General features: G+C 38.4%; 2 protein-coding genes across 2 annotated transcripts in view; one reads left to right on the top strand and one right to left on the bottom strand.

Annotated features, from left to right (window-relative positions):
* The window catches only part of LOC120632529, a 190,885-nt gene that overhangs the window by 86,329 nt on the left and 92,526 nt on the right, over positions 1 to 12,030 (top strand). The gene's annotated exons all lie outside the window — the stretch shown is intronic.
* LOC120632909 lies at positions 6,712 to 11,479 on the bottom strand. The gene is made up of 2 exons (XM_039902946.1): positions 10,267 to 11,479; positions 6,712 to 6,827 (listed from the first exon to the last, which is right to left on the bottom strand). Exons 1-2 carry the CDS (start codon positions 11,477 to 11,479, stop codon positions 6,712 to 6,714), a joined length of 1,329 nt encoding a protein of 442 aa, XP_039758880.1.

Here is a 12,030-nt window from a genome sequence, read left to right as displayed (position 1 = left end):
ATATCCAAATAAATTAGTAATACCAAAATACCGACTTGCACTGACTTTAAAATCGCCTTATGCAATGAGCTGCCAAATATATAATAAAATTGAAATAAATGTAAAAAGACTACCCTTGAAAACCTTTAAAAGGAAACTGTTTCTTTGGTTGTGTGACAAATCATTTTATACCATCGCAGAATACCTTAACTGCTATGGTTATCATGAAATATCTGTGGTCCCTGCTTAATTTTGCATGTGTGCGTGACCTCAATTTTCTGACATGTTATTTAATTTAATTTAATTTTAATTGCATTTATTTGACATTCAAACTTAGAATTGTGATTAAATAACTAATACAATGATTTAATATAACACTATAAATCTCAGAACATTATTTTATATAATTGAAAACAAATAAGATTAATATTAAGATGACTTAATGTCTAAACCAAATCTTAATGTCTAAATTTTGCATGTTAATGTATTAACAGAATATGTTGGAACTTTATATCCTAAACACCAATAATTAACCCATATTTAGCAAAATAAATATTTCATTTCATTTCATTTCATTTCATTTCAGGATTCCTGTACTTTTCTCAGACGATAGTCGAATGTTTTGTTTAATAAAGATTATATTATTATAAATATATTGCGAGGCTACTGTAAGTACCTATACCTACGAGTATATCTTTAAATTTGGTACGAATGGATTCGCGTGATCCAAGTTTATATATATTATTGCTATAATATTATTTGCATATATATTATGCTTTTATATTATATTATATATATTATTGCTTAAAACGCAAATAACTAAGAAAAGTTATAGGTGATGGGGATGAAGGTCAGTCCCCCCGAAAGGGAAGTCGAAGCCCTACCCAAATGTTCATGGCCTCTTTAAGGTTTGTATAGGTAATTTACTAAGCTCTGTGTAGCAGTACCATAGTAGTAGGTACCTGGATAGGCGGCTCCAGGACCCGGCATTTTCCTACTTATGTGTAGTTTGTTGGTTAGAGAATACTCGCTTTAGATATTAAATTATCATATTAGCATAAAGTTGACATTATTATTATGCACGTAATACTTACCTGTACCAAGAGAATGAGCCAAATGAAGCAGGTTTGCGCAAGTCGTGCGAGTACACACAGTACGCGGGAGCGGTATATATGTTTCGGCCACGGGACTAATCGCATCGCGGTTTGATGGAATATTTACGCAAATATTTAAATAAATAAAAGTCGTGATAGCCTAGTGGTAAAGGCTTTAGCCTCCGTTACGGGTTGACCGTCTTCAATTCCCGGCACGCACCTTTAACTTGACGGCCGATTGGCGCAGTGGGCAGCAACCCTGCTTTCTGAGTCCACGGCCGTTGGTTCGATGCCCACAACTGGAAAATGTTGATAAACAAATTCAAAGTCAAAGTCACAAATACATATCTTTATTCAAGTAGGGCCCACAGGTGGCACTTTCATGCTTAAATTACATTTACATGAGAAGTACACGGTAGTGAGTTGATGGCGATAAACATATTAGTAAAAATATATATTGCTATGGATTTAACGACAATTCGCCTAAAAAAACACGCCATCGACTCGCGTCCGCGCCCGCTACTTATACGAGTATTCCTTACGTAGGGCAAAGGCCCGTGTCGCTAATGAGACGAATTGGAGCACAGCGCGCCGTTACGCGCGACAAGTTAATATTTCACCGCGATACAGTGAGAATTTGTTGTAAGCCCGAGCTGCTAATTAAATGTGAAATATATATGTGGTTATGTGATATCAAGAACCTACGAGATCAAGTCGGGCCGCTCCTATTTAAACGGTTGGACGCGACTTGCCCACAGGTCTCATTAAGGCTTGCGATCGCAGTGAGGGCATCGAGCACAAATTACTAGAAATAATAGAACTTTTATTGACAGAGTTCATTTAGGGAAGTTTTACCGCAACGCTTATTTCTGAGGCAAAGCAGTATTCCACGTCTAGCTTTAGATGCCTGTCTTAAATGCATTGTTACCAGTGTAATTTATTTAGGGCACATGAGGCTTAGCACCTACGCCTCAGGTCATGTTAACCACAGACAGGCAGCGAGTCAGGCAAACAGCCAGGCAACCAGCTAGGCAGACAGCTAGGCTGAAAGCTAGGCAGCCAGCCAGGCAGACAGCCAGGCAGCTAGCCTGGCAAACAGCTAGGTTGAAAGCTAGGCAGCCAGCAATGCAGACAGCCTGGAAGTCAGCCTGGCAGCCAGTCTAGCAGCCAGCGAGGCAGCCAGCCAGGCAACCAGCCAGGCAGACAGCTAGGCTGACAGCAAGGCAGCCAGCCAGGCAGCCAGCCAAGAAGTCAGCCTGGCAGCCAGACAGCCAGACAGGCAGAAAGCCAGCCAGACAACCAGTTAGAAAGCCAGCCAGCCAGCAAGGCTGACAGCCAGGCAGACAGCCATGCAGACGAGTAGATCGAGGTTACTATTGATAAATTTGTTAATGACAAGGTTGGTTGAAAGCAAGCCGCCGCGCTTTCTCACACAAGATATAACAATGTGTGCATAAAGTTTCCATACTTTAATATGTTTACTGTGACTAATCCGCACAGCGTGTTGGACTATGGCCTAAACCCCTTCTCATTGTGGGAGGAGACCCGTATCCTGTAGTGGAATGGTAATGAGTTGATATGATGATGATGTTTACCATTTTAGTAAGTTAGCTCATTGGCTTTTGTATTGAGGTAAAGAAAAACAAAAACGACTTACATTTAAGAAGTGGCAATAACAGCGATAATTTCATAAACGTAACTAAGTGCGTATTTAAATGGTAATTCAACGTGTACAGTCAAGTGCATAAATCGTTAACGCTATCCTGTGTACGTCGCTTCGTAATCCTCAAGATACCCATCGAGGAGTGGCGATGTAATGTCAGCATGAAAAGTGTTATTGCACAATATCCTTAGAATTTTTACATATCTGTACTTATAATACCAAGAAAAGGTTTTTATTTAATTTTAGTGTCTGTCATTCAGTGTCAGGTTAAATTATGTAAGTCTATTTATTATCCCGAAAATAATAACGTTCTTTCGGAAAAGTGGATGACAGATTTAGTCGAATCTACACTATAGCTCTGTAATAACTAGTATAATATATCTAAGTCAATTTTTATTTTTATTTTTTTAAATTATGAATACTGCAAGTAATAAAAAACTTAAATTCAGCAGTGGCTTTATTTACAAAGCACTCAGGCCGAGAAAGTGTGATTGATGCTTCGAATCCCGAAGGTTCTGAAATTTCGATTTTGATGCCAAAAGAAAAATAAATATATCAGTCTAAGCTAGAGCAAACCTTAGCCGGCTCCGGCTAGCTGTTATTTATGAAGCAGAATAAAATAATTGCGACTAACGAGTGGTATAATATTCTCTCGGCATCTCCTATTACTGTCATTTACAATTTCACTACAAGACACGAATGAACATGTGACAGTGACATTTTCTAGGGCGTTCCAGGTTCCAGCTCAAAGGCAGAGCGCTTGTACTATCGCAACGTTGTGTTCCTTACGGTCAATCTAAATCATTAGAGGCTAATTCTTGTTAGCCGGCTTGTATCGCTTTATAATCCGAAAGATAGATATCGGGGAGTGGCTCTCATTAAAGATATATGTGCGGTAATGTTACATACAAAAGTGATATGATCTTATAAATTTTAGTATCAATATTAATTAATTCATATTATCTTTACCATAATTATTTGTCTACAACAAAACCAGAAACGGAAATTAAAATTTATAAAAATCTTTTTGTGTCGATGAAGGTGGTTCTTGAAGCGGTAATAGCGCATTGGGTAGGAGCTCGACTTCACTTTCGGGGGCCGAGTTCGAATCCCAACTAACACCTCTACCTTTTCTAAGTTATGTGCGTTTTAAGTAATTAAAATATTGCTTCAACGGTGGAGGAAAACATCGTTAGGAAACTTGCATGCCTGAGAGTTCTACAAAATGTTCTCAAAGGTGTGTGGAGTCCACCAATCCGCACTGGGCCAGCGTGGTGGATTACGGCCTTAACCTCTTCTCATTGTAGGAGATAGATGTGATAACGGTGTGATGGTATCGACTTGCAGTTACTCCGAGAATATCTGTATCTAAAGTTGCGATCGTGCACCTAAATAGAAGCTTTGGTAGACCTAAGTGAACGGGGTAACAATCTACATTAGACCGTGGCGTGTAGAATTCGTTACAAAATAATAATTTTATCCAGGTGTAAACATCCACAATTTAAAATGATGACTTTTGTTACTTTTAGTAATTACCGGTTTCAGCCATATCATCTGTGATATGGCTGAAACCGGTAAGAATTTTAACCAGTTTCAGTCTCTAACCCTGTTATCGAAATCGTTTTTATGAAGGTTTCGGTTTGGTTTGTTTAACCAGTTCTATTGATTTACCAGTTATATTTCGCTGGCTTTTGAAATGATAATAAGTTTATTTTTCAATACGACTTAGTTTATAATTGTGCAATTGGTAAAGTAGAACTTGAATAAAAGTGTCTTAATATAACATGTTATTAATGGCACTTAATGTTCACTAGAAGTTTGCCCATGACTCCAATCTCATTTTATGGAGAGTGATGATGCAGTCTAGGAATATCCTAGCGGGCTAACCTATTGGAAGTATGGTAGTCATACCCCAAATTGATTTCTGCGCGACATTGCATCGGAATAATTAATCGCTTAGCGGGGCGTCTTTGTCGGTAGGGTGGTAACTAGCCACGGCCGAAGTCTCCCACCAGACCAAACCAGAGAAAATTCAGAAATAATACATTCCCTTCCCCACCAGGAATTAAACCCGGGACCTCCTACTTAAATTCATAGCGCGCACCGTTGCGCCACGGAGGTCGTCAATTTCTTAAAGTTAAAATTAATATTTAGCTTCTGAAGCCAAACTAAGGAAAATTTGAGTTAAGCTTCAGTGATGCACACAAAATAAATTGTTAGGTATCAATAAAAAACAAAGGAGTTTACAAAGACATTTCTGAACAGAAGCGTACGATGTTCATACCCAAGATTTGAATCTCGACTCATTCAACTGAATGTCTCAATTACAGGCATTTATTGGCCAATTTGCTTAACGCACCGAGGCATTTAATTGTGCATTTTTATTGTGACTCGTCGACTGCTAAATGCGTTTTAATTCAGACGCAGTTTATCTTGTTGAACGTTAATCGATGATACGCGATTATTTCTGTTCGCATTCCATGTCAATTTGTTAACGATTTTGTTAGGTTCAAACTTATTTTTCCTTGTATATTTTTGGGATAGCCCAGGACTTTGATATCACTTTCGAGGTTGCCGAGTTCGAATCCCAGCACCTATAACTTTTCTAAGTTATCGGCATTTTAAGCAATCAAAATATGACTTGCTTCAACGGTGAAGGAAAAAATCGTCAGGTAACCGGCAATCTTGAGAGTTCTCTATAATGTACTACTCCCACAATGAGAAGGAGTTGAGGCTGTAGTCCACCACGCTGGCCATGTGCGGATTGGTGGACTCCACACACCCTTGAAAACATTATAGAGAACTCTCAGGCTTGCAGGTTTCCTCACGATGTTTACCTTCACCGTTAAAGCAAGTGTTATTTTAATAACATTATTCATAACCGACCTACTACAGGGTACAGGTCTCCGACAACAATTATAAGGGTTTACGGCGTAGCCCACCACGCTGGCCCAATGCGGATCGGTGGACTTTCACTGCTACAATAAATCGCATCTTGACCTTAATCGTAGTGTTTTTCAAAGATTAGTTGACATTGTTTGACATTTAGAACAACAAGAACGATGACTTTTAGAGATCACGAAGAGTTAAATTAGTCGCTTAGGTTAGGTCCTGGGCTTGCTCAAATTCAAGACTTTAGGAACGCCACTGCTTATCGGCTCACTACACGGGTGTCCAGCAACAATGACAAGGGTTTACGTCGTAGTCCACCACACTGGCCCAATGCGGGTTCGTGGACTATCACAGCTCGTTACAATAAACTATTGAATGAATGAATGAATACACTTTTATTGTACACCACAGAGAAAATTTACAGAGATACAAATACAACAGCACAATAAGGTAGAACGTACAATTTGGCGGCCTTATAGCGATCTCTTCCAGGCAACCAAAGGCATACAAGAAAATGCTATACGAAATTAGTAGGTGGTACAACAAACATTAGTGAAATATTAGGATTTAAACTAAATTAACATAAAATAAACATATTACATAGTAGAGGCTGCGGAGACGCCGCTGCATTTGATCTGTTCCTGCCCCGCGCTGATGCATAAACGCAGCACTCTTTTGGGGAAGCACATACTGCAACCAGAGGATGCTAAACTTCTTCCAGCAAGGAAAGTGCTGCTTTTCCTGAAGGCGACCAACGCTTGCTGGGAGATCTAGACAGCGGCGTCACAATAGATCGTAGCCGGTCGACGTGAAACCAGTGACCAGACGATCCTGAGCCGCAAGCAGAAGAAGAAGAACATAGTACATATTAAACATAACATATTAAAGATATGTACAAAAATATAATATATATTCCATACATTTATACAAACATATAAACATACAAATACTCTACTATAAATACATAATTTAAAAAAAAAAAAAAAAAGATCCCTCCAAAATATGTATAATGTGAAATAAACTAAATAGAATACAGTGATCATTCCCACCAATAACCGGAAGATAAAGACAAGTAGTGATCCTTCACTTGTTTCTAATTAGTGGTTGTACACTTGTAGCTACCAGTGGATACTGGCTTGTCTTCTTACGACAGTTCCGATTGTCTTTACAACTGGTATCGTCTATTTTCACTTCGACGGCTGAAAGACAAAGGCGTTTTAAGGCGATTCAACTGCATTGAAAATTAATTTATATTGCCTTTAAAGAATGTAGGTACAATGTACAGTAATAACCGCTTTGGCTATAAAAGGCGTGGCGCGTGCGCTGTTACATGCTTTTGAAGAGATAAAATTTTATTGTAAAGGTCTATTAACGTAAGTAGATTCCATGAAGAACAATGGTAAGTGCATGCTTAGGTAGCATAAATCGAGTGTACTGAGTCATGTAAACTTAGTTGAACTTAGCAAAAATAATCAAAAAGGATTTGTATTATGCGAACCGCATATCCATACTAATATTATAAATATGAAAGTGTGTCTGTTTCTTTGTTATCTTTCTTTGGCTGCACCGATCGTAATGAAATTTGGCACAGTGATAGCTCGCGTCCCGGAGAAAGACATAGAATACCTTTTATTCCAGCAAAATACAGGGTGATCAAAGGAATAGAATAAAATAGAAATAGAAAAACACAAGTAAACACACACACAAAACAGTAATATTACTTAGTGCTAGGGTGCAAAGGCGGCCTTATCACTAAAAGGGATCTTTTAAAAGCAACATGAGCGTGCAAAGCCGGAAGTGTAGTAAAAAATTGGAAGTGAAATGGATTTATAATTTAAACCTTTTTTGGCCTTTTTAGGCTCAACTGCCGAACTAATCTAAACGTAATAAATAATAGAGATTAATTGCATCCTGAAACCGGACACAGAATACTGAATCTGAAAAAAACCGCACTACTACACTACGATATATGCAGGCGCATCTGCCGGCACAGCTAGTGAACTATAAAGATTTGCACTATTAACCATTTTTCATTTAGTTAAGAATTTTTAGTTTTAACAAACGTGAACTTGTTTATATGCCACTTGATACCACCACATACTACAACATTATAGTGATACGTTTTATCTAATACTAATATATAAAGCTGAAGAGTTTGTATGTTTGTCTGTTTGTTTACTTGACCGCGATGGTCCGATTTGAGAAATTCTTTTAAGAATTAGAAAAAGAAAAAGAAAAAGAATTTCTCGCTGAAGGATATCATCACGCTAAGACCAATAGAAGTATAGCACCAATGAAGAATGTTTTTAAAATCAGCGTTTTTTCCCCTTTTGGGAGCTTCGGCTGCGTGCGCTGCGTAAACGGTTAGAGTTTCGATAAAACCGCGTAGCAGTAGTAGTAACAAACCGCGTAGTAACAAAGTTGTTCCCCTTTAAAAGTTTAAAACAAAAGTCCGCGACAGCATTTGTCTATATTTAAAGGTAAACTCATACGCGGACGAAGTCGCGAGGGACCGCTTGTAATATACCATTAAATTATCCGTGTCTAAGTATATTAAATTACTAGCTGTAGTCCGCGACTTCGTCTGCGTTTGATTTTGTTTTTTGATGTGCCATTCAATTTAGTTGTAGTTCTAAAAAAATTAAAGTACCTATTCAGTATCGCTAAGCCTTAAATGAGGGGTTTGCTGCTGTCCGCTGAGGAGTTCTGTCGTCTATCTCCAACCACATTCATCAGATCTACACAAAGTTTGGGCAAAAATAAACCCATATTATAACCTCTATAGTACAAAAAAATATTTTAATCGTCAAACACTTTCATCCCCTTTCCCAAAGGAACCGAGCAGTGCGAGCAATGTCAGGATAAAAAGTATCCTATATTACTTCTAGCATTTCCAAGAATATGTGTATAAAGTTTCATGAGGATCGGTTAAATAGTTATTGCGTGAAAGCGTAAGAAACAAACTTACATTGACATTTATAATATTAGTAGGAAGTAGGATAGGATAGGATAGGTAGCGATAGGGATGGGGATATCCGCACGAGTACGTTAAAGTTATTAATGGTTAAAACCAGGTTCGCTGGTCAAAACAGTAAGGAAAGAGAAAGAAGGATCACTTTAAAGCGCCTATAATAATTAGGTGTTGATCTTTTTAAGAGTTTTATCGATTTAAAGAATTCAGAATCGTAATGCTAATTCACGTGTACACAAGACATAATATCTGCGTAAAGTAACTTCAAGATGTCAATTTAGTTGAATTTAAGATTTGTGCATTAGCCTATTTCACCATCGCTACAATTTCCAACATTCAAAACAAGTATAAATAAATATTAATCCGGCCATAATTCCAGTAGTTTATTTCACTATTAGTTTATTAATAAAACATCTTTATTCATTGGCCGAACAAGGAAACATTATGGACGGTGTTTCCACTTGTCAGCCACTTCGCTTACATTGATTTAATGTCAATAATTACCTATCGGCTTTTAATATTTATTGTTGCTTTATTTATAATTTATATTTATTTGCTGGGTAACTGATAAACCATTGCTGCAACATTGCGTATGGCAGATCTGTCATCTCCACCGTCATTTATAAACAATGGAATATGTACATCATACACTGACCTCTATTATACAAATTTGTTTTTTTTTGCTTCTTTGAAATATGGCATATACTATACTGTGTATGATGTAATGATTGATATATATTTTTTAATTTGGTAACTTCTTCTTGGGTACAACCTAACCCTAAAGTTTTTTTCCCTTTCCTTTGTCGGGTTGCCTGGCAGAGATCGCTTTTTAGCGATAAGGCCGCCCATTGTACCTGAATGTTATATTTTGTGTTTTTTTGTTTATAATTTAATTATTTTAGTTGTACAATAAAGTGTATTTTCATTATACTCGAAGTTTATATAGGTAGGTGAAAATGTGACCTTTGGTGAAGCTCTTGACAGACAAATAAATAAATATAGTATGACAATACACACATCGCTATCTAGCCCCAAAGTAAGCGTAGCTTGTGTTATGGCTACTAAGATGACTGATGAATATTTTTATGAATAGTATACTTAAATACTTATAATATACAAATAAACACCCAGGCACTGAAAAACATGCATGCATGCTCATCACGCAAACATTTTCCAGTTGTGGGAATCGAACCCAAAGCCTTGACTCAGAAAGCAGGGTAGCTGCCGTCAAATGAAGTCAAGATGCCTGCAACTTCTTCTTCTTCTTCTTCTTCTGGGCAGTTTCCGCACGTAAGCGCTTCGCTTGTTGTACGTGAAATTTCCCAGTGTTGCTCGCTACTCCAGCCATCCAAGCTCGTTCCAGAATCCCAGCATGCCGCCCAGGTTGCTGAGGACTTCTGGGAAAGTGGCTGGTGATCCCAGGTAGATCTCGCGTTGCTCTGTCACGCCCGTGCACTCCAGTATCACGTGCGTAGGTGTTTCATTCTTCTCCATGCATGCTCTGCAAAGAGGGCTGTCGGTGACACCTATAATGGAAAGATGTCTGTTTAAGGAGCTATGTCCTGTTATGATTCCCACCACCGTCCTAAGTTTGCTTCTATCCAGGCGGAGTAGTTTGTTAGTTAGTTGTTGGTTTAGGTTAGGGAAAGCTATTTTGGTTTGTTTACAATCTTTTGCATTGGCCCAAAGTTGGGAATGCTCCCTTTGTGTTTGTTCATGTAGCCATGTTTTGTAATCACTGAACGGAATCGGTACGATCGGTTCTGGTCCTACTACCTTCAGTGTTGTGGCTTGGCGAGCTAGTGAGTCTGCCGCTTCGTTGTCTGGGTTCCCGTCATGCCCTTTGACCCACCTCAGGGTGATGTCATTATAGGCAGCGAGTGTTTCCAGGGCGTTGTGGCAGTCGTATATGAGATTAGAGGTTGTGCTGCTGCTGGCCAGGGAACGGAGAACCGTTTGGCTGTCAGAGTTTATGATTATTTTATTGTTCATTACCTTCCTGTTTGTCATCGCTATGGCTGCAGTAGTGATGCCGACGCATTCTGCTTGGAAGACAGAATTGTTCTTACCAAGTGGGTAGCTGATACTCATGTTTAGCTCCGGGCATACTATACCGGATCCTGTGCCTGTTTTGCTTTTGGAACCGTCCGTGTATACTTCGATGGTGTTTTGTTCTGTTTTGCTGCTTTGTTCTTTTTCTAGGTTTATTTTGTATTGCCTATCTAATATGTAGCGTTTACTAGTTCTGTCGCATTTCCACTCTAGTTGTGGTTGCCTTTTGTACGCCTCTTCCAGGATTTTGGTGTGTGCTGTGTTGGTGTTCTTCCAGAGTCCTGAGGTTCTGAGTCTCAGGGCTGCAAGTGTAGCCTCTTTTTTGATATATAGGTGGAGCGGCGGGATGCCCAGTATGGTTTCAAGCGCTGTTGTTGGTGTCGTGCTCATGCCGCCAGTGATGGCTAGGCACGCTTGTCGTTGAAATTTTTGTAGTTCTTGCTGGGTAGTTATGAGTTCTGTTCTTGGCCACCATATGAGTGCAGCATATGCCAGAGTACTCCTTACTACTGCTAGGTACAGCCAATTCATTATTTTAGGTTTTAGTCCCCAGGTTTTACCTAGCATGCGTTTACATTGGTGTAATATAATAGTTGCTTTGTTTGTTTTGTCTTCTATGTGCCTTTTCCAACTGAGCTTGCTGTCCAAGGTGACTCCTAGGTATTTTACTTCATTAGACAGGGTGAGGCTCGTATTGAACAGGGTGGGTAATTTTGGTATATCCGGTTTCCTTTTGTTAGTGAAGAGAACCAGCTGTGTTTTCTTAGGGTTTACTGAAAGATCGTTTTCCTTACACCACCTTTCAATTAGTCGTAAAGCTCTTTGCATGATTTCGCATAGCGTGTATTCTAGTTTACCGCTGATGAGAATAGCAATGTCATCTGCGTACCCTATAGTGTAGAATCCACTTGTGTTGAGCTATGCCTGCAACTTATAATAATAGTTAAATATAAAGTATGCAAAATTGAGTTTTACTGTCAAGGCGGTTTAAGCGTGCGAGCTGTAAGCGAGCACTGTAAGGAGACCGAGAGTGTAATATACATGTAAGGTACTTGAAACCGACTTAGAAATCTTGTACAAAATAATTTTATTTTAATCTTTTATAATAATTAAGAGCGATAGTCGATTTTGTATTGCTATTTAATTTGTATTAACATTTATTTTTAAAGGTTTATACAAATTAAATTAAATTTCAAAATTAAATTTGATCAAAAAGTAGTTTGTAGATCGAAGGTAAAATCACTCAAGTGAAAAAACAAGTCCTTTTTAGTGTTTATGCAACACATCAACGCTACAACAGGAATTTAATTGCAAACCACATTTTACAGTAATAAAATGCCGCCAAAAGAATTTATCCAATAAAAAATAATTGTTATGCG

This window comes from Pararge aegeria, chromosome 20 (genome assembly GCF_905163445.1).
Source record: "Pararge aegeria chromosome 20, ilParAegt1.1, whole genome shotgun sequence".
NCBI lineage: Eukaryota > Metazoa > Arthropoda > Insecta > Lepidoptera > Nymphalidae > Pararge > Pararge aegeria.
This window is presented reverse-complemented; position numbering and strand designations above follow the sequence as displayed.

What these genes read in the sequence shown, in the direction of transcription:
- LOC120632909 (XM_039902946.1), bottom strand. Translation starts at nt 11,479, where the DNA reads ATGCAAAGAGCTTTACGACTAATTGAAAGGTGGTGTAAGGAAAACGAT. An exon ending in TTGGGCCAATGCAAAAGATT is followed by an intron (nt 6,828 to 10,266) that starts GTAAACAAACCA and finishes TTTGTCTTTCAG; the next exon opens with CCGTCGAAGTGAAAATAGAC.